Source organism: Salmo salar, chromosome ssa08 (assembly GCF_905237065.1).
Source record: "Salmo salar chromosome ssa08, Ssal_v3.1, whole genome shotgun sequence".
Classification (NCBI taxonomy): Eukaryota; Metazoa; Chordata; class Actinopteri; order Salmoniformes; family Salmonidae; genus Salmo; species Salmo salar.
In genome coordinates this window covers 4,476,454-4,493,175 of record NC_059449.1, presented here as the reverse complement: position 1 = coordinate 4,493,175, position 16,722 = coordinate 4,476,454, and the positions used below count along the sequence as shown (strand labels likewise).

The 16,722-nt window shown below is 42.9% G+C and overlaps 1 protein-coding gene across 1 annotated transcript; it reads left to right on the top strand.

Moving 5' to 3' along the window:
• The first annotated feature begins 11,740 nt into the window (after nt 1–11,740).
• On the top strand, nt 11,741–16,293 carry LOC106609958 (probable G-protein coupled receptor 83). Its single transcript, XM_014209027.2, has 4 exons — nt 11,741–12,288; nt 12,693–12,818; nt 13,512–13,645; nt 14,048–16,293. The coding sequence occupies exons 1-4, from the start codon at nt 11,851–11,853 to the stop codon at nt 14,748–14,750; spliced, it is 1,401 nt and encodes a 466-aa protein (XP_014064502.1). The 5' UTR covers nt 11,741–11,850; the 3' UTR covers nt 14,751–16,293.
• The last annotated feature ends 429 nt before the right edge of the window (nt 16,294–16,722 follow it).

Here is a 16,722-nt window from a genome sequence, read left to right as displayed (position 1 = left end):
TAAAATCAATTTTTATGCGATTTTTCTCGTAAAAAAGCGATAATATTCCGACCGGGAAACCCTGTTTTCGTTCAAAGACGAAAAAATAAAAACATGGAGTCGTCTCGTGCACGCGCCCCCAGTCTCATTGTTCTCAGATCGACCACTATCCAAATGCGCTACTGTTTTTCAGCCATGGCCTGCAAAGTCATCATTCAACATTCTGGCGCCTTCTGAGAGCCTATGGGAGCGTTAGAAAATGTCACGTTACAGCAGAGATCCCCTGTTTTGGATAGAGATGATCAAGAAGGCCAAGAAATAGTCAGAGAGGGCGCTTCCTGTTTGGAATCTTCTCAGGTTTTGGCCTGCCAAATTAGTTCTGTTATACTCACAGACACCATTCAAACAGTTTTAGAACCTTTGGAGTGTTTTCTATCCAAAGCTAATAATTATATGCATATTCTAGTTTCTGGGCAGGAGTAATAATCAGATTAAATCGGGTACATTTTTTATCCGGCCGTGAAAATACTGCCCCCTATCCATAACAAGTTAACTTGCCTAAAAGGTTGGATGGAAACCAGGTTGGTGAAACAGATTATGCAACAATTGAAGTGGAAATGCATTTATGCGCAAATATTGATATAATAATTAACATGTCGAAGTAGGCTAAACCTGAAGTCACCCGATAATATTTTAAGTTTTTCTACCACCAAGACTTGAAAAAGCATGCAGAGTTTAACGGGCAGATAAATAAGTTATGATGAACCTTTTTTTGGACATAAAAGACTAAAAACACCAGCAAATCAGACTGACTGGGTGAATCCAGGTGAAAGCTATGATACCTTATTGAAGTCACTTGTTGAATCCACTTCAAATCAGCGTAGATGAAGGGTAGGAGACAGGTTAAATAAGGATTGTTTATCTGCAATGGCACACTGTGGTATTTCACACAATAGAATCCATTTCTCTGACAGACTGTATTTAACACTATGTGTGTGTGTGGGTGGGCTGTCTCAATCATAATAAAAGGGTGGCCAATTAATCTTGCAGATTTAATTGTGATTAGCAATCAAATCCTCTGCCAAGGGGAGGAGACTATCTTTGAATTTTTATGAAATTGCATTCGAATAATTCAGAATCTTTCTAACGAGAGAGAGAGAGAGGTGGAAACTGTGCTGGACTTTCAACCTCCTACCAAATGTATGACCATATTAGAGACACATTTCCCTCAGATTACACAGACCTACAAAGAATTGAAAACAATTCAAATGTTGATAAACTCCCATATATATTGGGTGAAATACCACAGTGTGCTATCGCAGCAGCAATATTTGTGACCTGTTGCCTCAAGAAAAGGCCAACCATTGAAGAACAAACACCGTTGTAAATACAACCCATACTTATGTTTATTTATTTTCCCCTTTTTTGCATTGATTGCCTTTCAGTCCACCACACTTCCGCAACTGTGGTGAAAGGTGACAGAGCTTGAGCTTGTTTTGTCAGACCATGAGACATCCCAAAAATTGGTCTTCTCACAAAATCGCCTGTTAGCCTCTGAACTATTCTGACCTACCAAGCAAAAAGGCAGAAACTACTCATAGCGTGGAACTGCGAAAAATGTCTAGAAAGTTTTTTAATTTTCCAGCCAAATGAATTCAAGGAAAATCACTGGAGATGTAGTGATCTGTTGTCTTACCATGAGTTAATTTTTTATTCATGTTGACCCTATCTCTGACATAACATTTGACCCTTAAACGGCTGTTACTGCCTTCTTTCTTGGCATGATATGTTACAAATTGCAGGGTAATACCAAAGAAAGAGCAGAGTCTGCCATTATCATTTGGTAGTTTATTATACTTCTCATTTATGCTACTAATAGAAGAGCAGTGTAATTACTGACAGTGTAACAGAGTTGAAACTGCATCCTTTTGTGTCTTCCACTAAGATACCAGTTGCATTTACATGGAGATGTAGGTTCTGGTCAGTCACATTACATACTGTGTTTTACAAGAAGCCCATGTCTTGTTATAAGAATAAATGTGAAAAGCAGCACTGCTATTGTTTGAAGGACATTAAATGATTACATATCTTGAAGTATGACGTAGGGTAATACTAATTATAAAAAATGACCATGAGATGCAAATTAAATTATTTCAATATTTTTTTTTATGACACTTACATAGACAATTTTGAATAAATAACAGCTTTTAGAATACATTTTAAACATATTTACATTTTCATAATCATAAGAGGACACAAATGACATTTAGCTACAATTGATAAAATCCTGAGAAGTATCATTTTCATTTCATTTTTAAGTAAAACTTCTTCAGTGCTCTTCCATATCACTCCACGTCCTCAGCAATGCTGTTCACAGCCAAGGCATTCCGGAACTGCCTTCAATTTGCAGGCATCAGAGGACAGCTTGAGGACAAAGGGAAGCACAGCCGAGAGCTGCCCAGTGACACGAGCCTACCAGACGCGCTAAACTACTTCTATGCTAGCTTCGAGGCAAATGACACTGAAACATGCATGAGAGCACCAGCTGTTCCGGATGACTGTGTGATCACGCTCTCCGCAGCCGATGCGAGTTAAACCTTTAAACAGGTCAACATTCACAAGGCCGCATGGCCAGACGGATTACCAGGACGTGTACTGCGAGCATGCGCTGACCAACCTGCAAGTGTCTTCACTGACATTTTCAACCTCTTCCTGTCCGAGTCTGTAATACCAACATGTTTTAAGCAGACCACCATAGTCCCCGTGCCCAAGAACACTAAGGTAACCTGCCTAAATGACTACCGACCTGTAGCACTCTGTACTACTGAAGCCATGTAGCCACCTGTAGCCATGAAGTGCTTTGAAAGGCCGGTCATGGCTCACATCAAAACCATTATCCAAGAAACCCTAGACCCACTTCAATTTGCATGCCGCCCTAACAGATCCACAGATGATGCAATCTCTATTGCACTCCACACTGCCCTTTCACACCTGGACAAAAGGAACACCTATGTGAGAATGCTATTAATTGACTACAGCTCAGCGTTCAACACCATAGTGTCCTCAAAGCTCATCACTAAGCTAAGGACCCTGGGACTAAACACCTCCCCCTGCAACTGGATCCTGGACGTCCTGACGGGCCGCCCCCCAGGGGATAAGGGTAGGTAACAACACATCCGCCACACTGATCCTCAACACAGGGGCCCCTCAGGGGTGCGTGCTTAGTCCCCTCCTGTACTCCATGTTCAACCAAGACTGCGTGGCCAAGCACAACTCCAACACCATCATTAAGTTTGCTGATGACACAACAGTGGTATGCCTGATCACCGACAATGACAAGACAGGCATAGGGAGTAGGGAGGAGGTCAGAGACCTGGCCATGTGGTGCCAGGACAGCAACCTCTCCCTCAACGGGATCAAGACAAAGGAGATGATTGTGGACTACAGGAAAAGGAGGACCAGGCACATCTCCATTCTCATCAACGGGGCTGTAGTGGAGCAGGTTGAGTGCTTCAATTTTCTTGGTGTCCACATCACCAACATGCTAACATGGTCCAAGCACACCAAGGCAGTCATGAAGAGGGCATTACAAACCTATTCCCCCTCAGGAGACTTAAAAGATTTGGCATGGGTCCTCAGATCCTCAAAAGGCTCTACAGCTGCACCATCGAGAGCATCCTGACGGGTTGCATCACTGCCTGGTATGGCAACCACAGTACATCACTGGGGCCAAGCTTCCTGCCATCCAGGACCTCTATACCAGGTGGTGTCAGAGGAAGGCCCTAAAAATTGTCAAAGACTCCAGCCACCCTAGTCATACTGTTCTCCGGAGCGCCAAGTCTAGGTCCGAAAGGCCTCTGAACAGCTTCTACCCCCAAGCCATAAGACTCCTGAACATCTAATCAAATGGCTACCCAGACCATCTGCATTGCCCCCCCCTCCCACTCTTTTAAGCCACTGCTACTCTCTGTTATTATCTATACATAGTCACTTTAATAACTCTACCTACATGTACATATTACCTCAATTACCTCGACTAACCGGTGCCCCCGCACATTGACTCTGTACCGGTACCCCTGTATATAGTCTTTATATTGTCTCGCTATTCTTATTTTACTGCTGCTCTTTCATTACTTGTTCCTTTTATTTCTTATTCTTATTCAGATTTTTTTTAACTGCATTTTTGGTTAGGGGCTTGTGAGTAAGCATTTCACTGTAAGGTCTACACCTGTTGTACCCGGTGCATGTGACTAATCAAATCTTTATTTTATTTGATGTTCAGCGTCTGGGGCTCTTATAGCCCTATTGCTTATTTAGATTGCATGGGTGGACAATGACAGGAATAAAACCTAGTATTGACGTGGTTGTACAGTCCTAATGCACCCACACTTGGCAACTTTGAGCTCCATAGATAGTATAATTATCTAGGACACAGGGATTGGTGGAAGTCATTTTGGCAAAACATTTTCTTCCCACATTGATGTAATGATGGAACCAAAGCAGACACATTGAGCACACATTTGGCATGCCAAAACTTGTTGTGCTAATTACATACGCCACCAACAAAGGTGATCGATACAATTTGGGATTTTAACTTTCCTGACCGGGACAGTCACTATGTACTGGAATATATTAAAAAAACAGAAGCCCTGGACATTGGAGTAGATACAATTTGGGATTTTAACTTTCCTGACCGGGATAGTCACTCAATACTGGAATATAAAAGAAAACCAGAAGCCCTGGACATGTGAGTAGATATATTATTAATGAGGTAGCAATGCTGTGTGTGTGCTCAACCGGAAAATGAGGGTGTGTGGCTTTTGACAATTCAGTATGGGGTGCACGATGTAGATTTATCTCAGTTCAATCATGTCAACAGTGGAAATGAGCAGAATGGTACATAGAATTTCCCACCAGCATCACTAGTCTTTCAGATAGCTTGTTGAAGCATATTATTAATATCCTTCACACACTCTTGTGTTGCAGGAAGCAAACAACACGTTGTTTCACACACTGCTTGTGATGCTCCAAAACAGTTTTTGATGAGAGTCCGAGTGAAGGAAAGGAAAAGATAAGGACAACAGAGGACGAGAGGAAGCGAAGGATGATGAACGAAGACAAGTGTATGACTCACCAGTTAAACCTGTTCAAATGATTGTGAACCAACTGCAATTTTCGCCCAAAGTCCAAGGAGGCGTACAACTGCGAAGAAGAACATAAAAAAGAGAAAGAAAAGAGAGATAGAGAGCATATCAGTCTACTTATCTACTTATCACAAGACAGGAAGTAAAGTGACAGTGGGCTTGAGTCATGGCAGGATAATGCTAGGGAAGAGTGTACCCGGGGCAATGAAGCATGACACTCTAGATAGGCTGACATCATTTTAAACCGCCATCATCATTATAGCTCAGACCATTCATGTTATAGCTCGGACCATTCAGTATAGGCTCCCAAATTACATATAGGCCCTATCCTGTTTCCGGTAACACTTTACTTGACACCCAGCGTCATAACACGTTATGACATGTTCATAACCATGTCATGACATATTAATAATGGCACCGGAGGGAATGGCTGCCGTTTTACTGGCTCCTACCCAACTTTGCTATTTTGTTTGTTTTTGCACATTTTTTTTACTAATTTTGTACACAATGTTGCTGCTACCGTCTCTTATGACCAAAAATAACTTCTGGACATCAGGACAGTGATTACTCACCTCGAACTGGAGGAATATTTTTACTTTAATGAGTCCGAGGCGAAGGATATACTGCTTCCTGGAGACCAGGCCTTCATCCCCGTCATTCGCGTGAAGAAAAGACGGAAATACATGGGGCAGAGGTCTGGGAGCCTTGTGAGAATTTGTCGGCGAGTGAGTAAACCACCACTACCCTCTGTTTTATTGGCCAACGTGCAATCATTGGAAAACAAATTGGACGATTTACGATTAAGAATATCCTACCAACGACGACACGGATTATATAGAGCTGGCTGGCTTCTCCGTTTTTCTGGACTTTTTGTTTTTACATTGCTGCTACTCACTGTTTATTATTTATGCATAGCCACTTGACAAATTACCTCGATTAACCTGTACCCCCGCACATTGACTTGGTACCGGTACCACATGTATATAGCGTCATTATTTTTATGTACATTTCTTGTGTTACCTTGTGATTGATTAGATTTTTTTTACTTTAGTTTATTTAGTAAATATTTTAATAACTCTTATTTCCTGAACTGCATTGTTGGTCTGATCTGTTTCACCTGTCTTTGTGCTTGTCTCCACCCCCCTCCAGGTGTCGCCCATCTTCCTCATTATCCCAAGTGTATTTATACCCGTGTTCTCTGTTTGTCTATTGCCAGTTCATCTTGTCAGGTCTTACCAGCATGTTTTCCCATCTCTCTGCTTTCTCAAGTTCTGTTCCCTAGTTTCCCCGGTTCTGACCATTCTGCCTGGCCTGACCCCAAGCCTGCCTGCCATTCTGTGCCTACCTGACTCTGACCCATTTACGAACCTCTGCCTGTCCTGACCCCGAGCCTGCCTGCTGTTCTGTACCTTATTGACTCTGCCCTGGATTGCGGACCTCTGCCTGCCTTTGACCTGTCTTTTGCCTTCCCCCTGTTTTGGTCAATAAACATCTGTGACTCTAGCTGTCTGCATCTGAGTCTTATCCTGAATTTTGAGAGTACGAACTGGCCATGACTGACCCAGCTGACTCAGACCAGCTCCACAATGCTGTCTCCCTGCAAGGAGCCACCATTTGAAGACATGAGGAGTTACTGCAATGTCTTATGAAGGGACTCCATACCCTGGCAGATGTATTATAAGTGAAATAATCTGTCTGTAAACAATTGTTGGAAAAATGACTTGTGTCATGCACACAGTAGATGTCCTAACCTGTATATACAGTTGAAGTCGGATGTTTACATACACTTAGGTTGGAGTCATTAAAACTCGTTTTTCAACCGCTCCACAAATATCTTGTTAACAAACTTTAGCTTTGGCAAGTCGGTTAGGACATCTACTTTGTGCATGAAACAAGTAATCTTTCAAACAATTATTTACAGACAGATTATTTCACTTATAATTCACTGTATCACAATTCCAGTGAGTCAGAAGTTTACATAATGTCACAGGCGTCGTGTTGAATAGACCAAGGCACAGCTCATTCTGAATACTTTAATGAGTAACACTTACAAAAGAACAAAAAAATGACCAACAGTTCCGGTCAGGTACAATAACTAAACGGAAAATAACCACCCACAAAACCCAAAGGAAAACAGGCTGCCTAAGTATGGCTTCCAATCAGAGACAACGAAAGACACCTGCCTCTGATTGGAAACCATACTCGGCCGAACATAAAAACGAAACATAGAAATATAAAACTAGAACAAAATCCCCTAGAACCAAAAAATCCCAAGACACACAAAACAACCCCCCTGCCACGCCCATTCTACTATGGCAAATGACCCTTTTCACTGGTCAGGACATGACACATACACTAAGTTGACTGTGCTTTTAAACAGCTTGGAAAATTCCAGAAAATGACGTCATGGCTTTAGAAGCTTCTGATAGGCTAATTGACATAATTTGAGTCAATTGGAGGTGTACCTGTGGATGTACTTCAAGGCCTACCTTCAAACTCAATGCCTCTTTGCTTGACATCATGGGAAAATCAAAAGAAATCAGCCAAGACCTCAGAAAACAAATTGTAGACCTCCACAAGTCTGGTTCATCCTTGGGAGCAATTTCCAAACGCCTGAAGGTACCACGTTCATCTGTACAAACAATAGTAGCAAGTATAAACACCATGGGACCACGCAGCCATCATACTGCTCAGGAAGGAGAAGCGTTCTGTCTCCTAGAGATGAAAGTAGTCTATATCATTTTGGCAATTTAATTCAAATGACTTTCCTGAAATTCTACCCCTAGCCTTATGGACACTGCCTCTATGCCTTTTAATGTGGCATAAACACAACCAGTCACAATATTTTTATCTGATTGTCAATTACATAATAACCAAGGCGCTCCTGTGGCTACCCGCGCACATTCGTCCACTGACAAAAAATAATTTTTGCACTGTGAACCCTCAATTTGATGAATGGAAAGAGACATCTGTTACAAAACACCTATGTGTATAGACTATTTACTTGCCTGCCGAAATTCTCCCCCCCTTCTATCTTGGGACTGCGAGGCCTGACACACTTCAGAATGATTTTTCGTTACCTATCATGGCCTCTGATGTGTGCCACAGGAAGTATTAGACTCTAGTCACAAAAGGAAGTGGTTATTTCAGCAATAATTGTCACATCTGTCGGAAGGAGCGGACCAAGCCGCAGCGTGTAGAGTGCTCATCTTCTTTAATTAGAGTAATGTGAACACTTAAACCAAAATAACAAAACGACACACGACAGTTCCGTAAGGTAACATAGACTATACGGAAAACAACCACCCACAAACCCAAAGGAAAAAACAGGCTGCCTAAGTATGGCTTCCAATCAGAGACAACGAAAGACACCTGCCTCTGATTGGAAACCATACTCAGCCACACATAGAAAATGAACATAGAAAATGAAAACTAGAACAAATCTCCATGAAACAAACCAACCCCAAAACACACAAAAACAACACCCCCTGCCACGCCCTGACCATACGACAATGACAAACGACCCCTTTTACTGGTCAGGACGTGACAATAATAGTTTTCAGAGCCCTCTACTGTTCTCTCTACCCATCCCTCAATCCCCCATCCCATCGTGCTTTTCCCTCTTATGGCTTTTCCTACATTTTTTATTTTTACACTTTTTCTGTTTTTAAGAATGTAGGTACAGTGGTAATAATAAAATAATAATAACAGTAATAAAACAAAAATGTGTATTCTGGGCGAAAAAGAAAGTTCAACTATATAGGTCAACATGAGTGCATATCCATAATCACAGTAAACTGTTAAAATAATAGAAAGAAAGTATAGTAATATAATATATATATATACATATATACATACATGTTCACAGGACACTCGTATCTCTTATCTCTTATCCTACATCAGATATGCAGGTGACGTTTCCACCTGGATGACGGCACATAATCAGCAGGATGGAGATGCTCTTCATCCGAGGGAATGCCAGCCCATTCTCAGATGTTAGATAACACGAGATGATCACACGCCATTTACATTCCAGCCTTTGTCAGCTCCACATTTGACTACATGCTGGAATCCCTGCGTTCTCAGATTCCCCTCTGTTATTAATCTCTACATTGTAATCAATAAAGTTTTTTTTTTAAATGCTGTACTTTTATTAACATATATGTTCAGACCATTCCTGAGCGAGAAGGGGTGTAATATCTCCAGATGGGCATGTGGTACCCTTCCTCCTCCATGCCAACAAGATGTTTCTTCTTGTGGGGTCTTTGCCTTGAAAGTAAGTATGAGAGTATAAGTAATGTACAATTAACCTACTGAAAGTATACTGACTAAAAGGCAAAACAGAACTGTACCATTATATTATAGCTGTGATGTTGTATACTTGCGAATTAGAATCTTAAGTGTAACAATTTTGTTGGGGAAAACTGAAATACCCATCATATTTTTTCCCCAGTTTGCTGAATGTGTTCTGAAGGAGGAGTCGATTCTCTTTTCAAATACGGACAAAGATGTTAACATCGCGAGAGATGAAATAGCAGTCACTCTCCTCCAAAACACTGGTATGTTCAATTTCATAAATTGTAGATTAAAAAAACAACATCTATATGGATCTTTCAAGGTTATCTTTGATCCAACTTCTGACTAGATGGCCACTAAAACACATGTATTTAAATAATTATGCTACAAGAAACCTATACTATTCCCTTGTTCCCTGTTTGCGCAGAAAAATACATGTAAAGATGTATAGACTACTTGAAATTATGTTTTGCTAGATGACCTGAGCCAACTGTGCCACTTCTGTGGGGAGGTGGACAATAATGAGGAAGACACTAATTGGGTAAATGCTTGTTCACTTCTAAAGGCACATTTTTATGAGTACAAATTTGTATAAGCAGTAATATTTCTAGAGGTAGTATCATCCGCTTTGTCTGATAATGAAATAATTGTAATTCAAGAAAATGTATTTAATGTTTTAAATATATTAACATTTTTCATCATGCATTTCAGATTGGTTGTGACCGCTGCCCACGATGGTTCCACCAGTCCTGTATGAAACCCATCCCATTATTGGAGGATTATGTCTGCGCTGCCTGTCAGGACTAGGTTAGGCTTGAGTTCCAGGCGACAGTATCACCTAGAAAACTCTCCATAAAAAGTGGACTAAATGTTGAGTCGAGCTGTTGCATCTTTCCAATATTTGTTTATGTTATATATCGCCTTTTATATTTGGTTTATTGGCATTTTATATCTTATTATGCAAAGATCGAAATGTGTGTTTCTTATTTAATGTTTGTTAACAAACTGAACTTTCTGTGATGTTTTTGTGTTATTGTGTGATAAATGTTTGTGTATTATCATTTTCTTAAACATTACAAAATGTTTCTAAAATAAAAGTTTGTTTCTTTATACTCTAATGTTGGTTTCTGTGGCACACTCTACTGGTCAACATGAGAGGGGGATTCTGGCAGGGGGGAGCTTTTCCGCACAACACCTATTCCAGTTGTGTGGGAGAGAGAGATTTAGAGCGAGACAGTACACCTGGGCCATCCAATGTGTATGCGACTCATGTGGTACAAGTTCACGCACTTCTCAAGCTGCTTCAGCGTGTGCACCCATGTGTTGGTGTGGATGTATGTGTTAATGGCCCAGTGACAGACTAAGGTTTGAGTCAAATGGCTGGGCTTTTCATGAGCAGATAGTTGTGTCAGACACTTCCCTTATTGTACCAGATCAGTTCGCTACCTCAGTTCAAGTTATATCACATACTTCAGTTAGTTATATCAGATACCAGTTTGGTATATATACATTTACGTCATTTAGCAGACGCTCTTATCCAGAGCGACTTACAAATACTTAATTTAGTAATATCAGATGTCAGTTAAATCAAGATACCTCAAACTAGTATCTGATATAACTGGTATGAGATTTTTCAGTTAGTTATATCAGATACCTCAGTTAAATCATATACCAGTTATATCAGATACCTCAATTTGTTATGTAAGATATCAGTTTGATGTGTTAGTTATTTCAGACACCAGTTATTTCAGATACCACAGTTCTTTATATCAGATACCAGTTTGTTATCCGTCTTTCTCTCTGTTAGTTATATTAGATACCAGTTTCCTGTCTGTCTACATGTCTGTCTGTCTTACTCTCGTCATCCTTTTCATGTGTCCCATTGAGGTTTAATTAACGAAAGATGCAAAGGGTCCCTGCACCAAGGGGTAACGCCATAAATGACCGTGCATACAATACAAATACGATTATTGTTATTTACGTTAGGCTACAAATAAGATACAGTAACCCTCAAATCAACAGCTATATACAACAAAGAGTTTCACATAACACTGCTTGCTGTACCTCATTGATCAGTGTCAAAGTAAACATTTGAGCATTCATACTTTGATTTCTCTCTCTCTCCCTTCTGTCCCACTTCCCTCCACCTCTCTCTATCTCTGTGCTTCGCTCCTCTTCTCTCTCAGCGTGAACAAATAAGCATTGAGCTGCCAATATCTGACAGACGCGCGCGCACACACACACACACACACTGCGCGCGCATGCACGCATGGGTTTAAAAGTGCTGCCAACACATCGTGCGCATCACATCTTCTCAAGTTTCTGCGCGGAGAAAGCAATGTCCCCCTCTCCTCACGCCGCCACTGCTACGCGAGAGGGAGACTGATGATTGGACGTCCGGTGCTTATCGCTATAACCCTCCCCAGCAGACATGCGAGTTGCGTGTCTGTGGCTGTCCCTCACCTATTTGGCCACCAGCCTCGACGGGTTGGGGGCACGGGAATACAACAACTCAACCATTTTCGGCGGGGGTCTATTTGTGGATGCAGAAGGGCTGCTGAACCTGTCAGACCCGTACAAGCCCAACCGGACAAATGTCTTCTCGCTTGACCTGGACGAGGGCACGCTCGCGGACTGGCGCTCCATGGCAGTTAAAAATTGCTACGGTGGAGAGTCCCATAACCGGACCGTGAAATCCCTACTGGTCCTGGCTTACTCGTTCATCATTGTCATCTCGCTGTTCGGAAACACGCTGGTGTGCCATGTGGTGACCAAGAACAAGCGGATGCACTCCGCCACGAGTCTGTTCATCATTAACCTCGCAGTGGCAGACATTCTTATCACGCTGCTCAACATGCCCTTTACTTTGGTGCGATACGGACCTGGGACATGACAACCTCGCTACTGTCTATGGGCACAACAAACATCAGTCTACACAAATGACCACACACACACACACACACACACACACACACACACACACACACACACACACACACACACACACACACACACACGAGCGTCTATGAAATTCTTGCGGTATAAAAATGATATCTATTATTTTTACCTTTTTCATCGTGGTAGATCAGTGATTATCTCCGGAAAGTGGAAGAACGCGTGTGTTTTTAAATCCATTTTAACCAATTTTCCACAGGTGGTTTGGATGATGAGAGTGCCTGCAGTGACGTATGGATTGGAAGGCTCCAGCTGTTCAACACTCAATCATGCCAATAAAAAACAGTCTTGTCAACATGCCTGTGTGGTCTCCCTCAGGTCCGTTTTGTAAATAGCAGCTGGTGGTTCGGGAAGGGAATGTGCCACATCAGCCGGTTCGTCCAGTATTGCTCCCTGCACGTATCCACGCTCACGCTCACGGCAATCGCGCTGGACAGACGCCAGGTAGGCTAAGGGTCATGCATACAATCGGTGAATGTCGTGTGTGTGCTTCGTCTAATTTAAGGGTTGCAGTTTGCTTAGCCGAGTAAAATTAAAGCTGTAAAGAAAGCATCAGCACTCGAAAGCGCGACGGGAGAGCTGTCCACGCTGCAGTGCTGAAAGTGTTTCTCAAATAGACTCGCTAATTGCCAGCTTGTAACCAGTGAATCACCAATCACCAGGCTGACAGTTTGATACAGGCAACAAAAGCCAACTATTCTGTTGTTTTGTCCTCTTAGAAATATATTTTGGGGTATAGGTCTATTTCAATGGAGCGTGACAGTAAATTATTGGTTTATTGCCATAGTTTGAGGGACAAGGCAGCTTCCAAGCTATAGGGACAAGTATGTTATTTTCTGGCATCTGCTGTAGTCTATCCTTTTAATAAAAATAATATTTGACGGTATTCACATTCAGTTCTTTTTCATAGAGTTGTCTTGGATCTGAGTGGATATAAGTCTACTATGTCTTTATGAGCTACAGAGCTCAAGCTGAGTTTGAGTACAATTTTTATCTCAAACTAAAAGTGTGGTTTGTAAGGGAGGAGTGTGGAACTGAGAGCAGCAGCAGGTGTGTGAAACGGAGTGTGTGTCATGGAGAATGTGTGCGGCCTGATAAAAACACTGTGTGTGTGTGTGTGTGTGTGTGTGTGTGCAGGTCATTCTCCACCCTCTGAGGCCCCGCATGTCCCCGGCTCGCGGTGTTGTGTGTGTGATTCTTATCTGGGTCATGGCCAGCTGCTTCTCCTTGCCTCATGCCATCTACCAGAAGCTCCTAACCTTCGTGTACAGGTACACACACACACACACACACACACACACACACACACACACACACACACCCTTCGTCTACAGGTACCCACACACACACAGAGAGACACACACACACATACCTTCTTGTACAGGTACCCCCACACCCACCCACACACTAAATTGATAGAACAAACACTTCACCTTTGTGTACACATTAACCACCAGGGATTCTTTTCTCACAGTTCTCTCTTCCCTCCAGCCTCTCTCACTCTCCCTCTCCCTACATTTCTCATTAGATGTTTTGTTTAGGGGTTTCCAATGTTGTTGCTGTTTCTCTGGTTGACTTTTCATGAGTGTATTCTTCTCTGTGCTATACTCATAGCTGGTTATGTGCTCTCTCTATCGTCCTCCTTCTCACTCCCCCTCCATTTTCTCTCTCAGCAAGGAGAAGGTGCGCAGCCTTTGTGTCCCCGACTTCCCCGAGCCCTCTGACATCTACTGGCAGTGCATTGACCTCCTCACCTTCATCCTACTCTACGTCCTACCCCTCCTCATCATCACCGCCGCCTACTCAACTGTGGCACACCGCCTTTGGCGCCGTAACGCTATCGGGGACACCACCACTGAGCAGTTCGCTGTGCAGCGGCGGAAGCGGCGCCGCACCCTGGCTATGTTGTTGGCGGTTGTTGGGGTGTTCGCGGTATGCTGGTTCCCTCTGAACTGCTACGTGGTGCTTCTCTCCAGCCAGGCCATTCAGTCATCCAATGCCTTGTACTTCTGTTTTCATTGGCTGGCGATGAGCTCGACGTGTTACAATCCCTTCATCTACTGTTGTCTGAACCCCGCCTTCCGCCAGGAGCTAAGGCTATTATTGGGTATGTGCCGGAGGAGGGGGAGTGGAGGGGTGGGGCCGGTGCTGGTGGCTCCACCCTCCTATGCACTCTGCCACAGAGCCGCCTGGCCGGAGAGCCGCACCTGTTCTCGACCGAGTCACGCCTCTTCAAACCCAAGCCACGCCTCTTCTCGGCCAAGCCACTCCTTGTCCTCTCACCAGCCTCCTAAAGTCAGGCATGTCCTTTTCTCTGCTAGACATGCCAATAAAACAGACATCCTATCAGTGGAGCCTATAGTAGCTGTCAGTTAACTACAACTACCAGAATGCACTTGGGTTGGGATTGAGTGAATGATTGAGTTTATTTGACAATTAAAGACATGTAAAGTTGCTGCATTTGGTGGTGAGTCCTGTTGAAGGACTACGTTATTGGCTAAAGACAGTTGGGGCTCTAGAACAGGAAATGTATCATCGCACTGGAGGTCTGGAGCTTAGGGCTGACACAACCCGTCCTGGCTGGATGCTTACTTTAGCCCGGCAAGGGCGGAGCGCTGGCACAGGACGAACTGGGCTGTGCAGGCGCACTGGCGACACAGTGCATAGAACTGTGGAAAACTAAGGAAAATGCCGCTGCACAGCTTCCTGAAAACAGTCCCTTTCAACCTAGGGATTTTGTGGCTAATTGACATAAAATAGTAATTCTGCTCATAGATTGTTTATGTACTGTATGTATACATATTGACACATGCAGCCCAAAGCGGGAGGTTAAAAAAAGACTTAAAAAATACTAGTTGCCAAAGTACCAGAGCATAAATATGCTTTCAGTTGGATAAATGAATGAAAGTAACAGACCAAACCTTTTAAGAACTGATTGAGTTCAGCACTGTGCGAAATAAGAAAGTGGTAAACTATACTTGACGGAAGGAACCCTATAGGCCTGGTCAAAAATAGTGCACTAAAGGGGAATAGGGTGCCATTTGGGACACTTCCTATAATGAGAATGCTACTGCTTGAATGCTACATTATGCATTAGCTTGTTGGAAATTAGGCACTCAGTAACCTCGTCCGCAGACTAAATTACAGAGAGAGTCGGCCGGTGGTCGAGATGAGGCACTCAAAGGGTTCTGTCAAAGGGTTCTGTGATACTGTTGATGGTACTGTTAACCAGAACTGGATATAATTGTATTTGTTTTCTTTAAAATACTTTATCCGTTTGATTTAGCTGATCAAGAGCACCAGGTGGGTGGGGTTTGCACTTTGGTGACTATTCTATTGTAGGGCAAGCTAAATCATGCGCACTTAAAGTATGGGAAATAAAACAAGTTCCTCTTTCACCATGCTTGTGTTTATGTTTGGCTTCATTAAAGTTGTTCTTGTTTTGAATGTTTTGAATGTTGATGCCTGGGTATAATGTTAGTTGGTGGTAACAACAGGCATGAGCATCTGTATTATTATGGTTTTGTGATGTAAATGTGATGTGGGATCTTAATTGTGAATTCTCCCTCTCTCTGTCTGTGCTTTCTGAGATCCATTGCCTTAACTCATAGTGCACATAAACTCAGCAAAAAAAGAAACGTCCTCTCACTGTCAACTGCATTTATATTCAGCAAATTTAACGTGTAAATATTTGTATGAACATAAGATTCAACAACTGAGACATAAACTGAACAAGTTCCACAGACATGTGACTAACAGAAATGGAATAATGTGTTGAACAAAGGGGGGGTCAGTATTTGGTGAGGCCAGCAGCTGCATTAAGTACTGCAGTGCATCTCCTGCTCATAGACTGCACCACATTTGCAAATTCTTGCTGTGAGTTGTTACCCCACTCTTCCACCAAGGCACCTGCAAGTTCCCAGACATTTCTGGGGGGAATGGCCCTAGCCCTCACCCTCTGATCCAACAGGTCCCAGACGTGCTCAATGGGATTGAGATCCGGGCTCTTCGCTGGCCATGGTAGAACACTGGCATTCCTGTCTTGCAGGAAATCACGCACAGAACGAGCTGGTGGCATTGTCATGCTGGAGGGTGATGTCAGGAAGAGCCTGCAGGAAGGGTACCACATGAGGGAGGAGGATGTCTTCCCTGTAACGCACAGCATTGAGATTGCCTGCAATGACAACAAGGTTAGTCCGATGATGCTGTGACACACTGCCCAAGATCATGATGGACCATCCACCTCCAAATCAATCCCGCTCCAGAGTACAGGCCTCGGTGTTACACTCATTCCTTCGACGATAAACGTGAATCCGACCATCACCCCTGGTGAGACAAAACTGCGACT

Excerpts from the sequence above, each read along its gene's own strand:
- LOC106609958 (XM_014209027.2), top strand. The coding sequence starts at position 11,851 with ATGCGAGTTGCGTGTCTGTGGCTGTCCCTCACCTATTTGGCCACCAGC. Across the intron at positions 12,289-12,692 it reads TCAACATGCCCTTTACTTTG|GTCCGTTTTGTAAATAGCAG; the intron begins GTGCGATACGGA and ends GGTCTCCCTCAG. Across the intron at positions 13,646-14,047 it reads CTCCTAACCTTCGTGTACAG|CAAGGAGAAGGTGCGCAGCC; the intron begins GTACACACACAC and ends TTTCTCTCTCAG.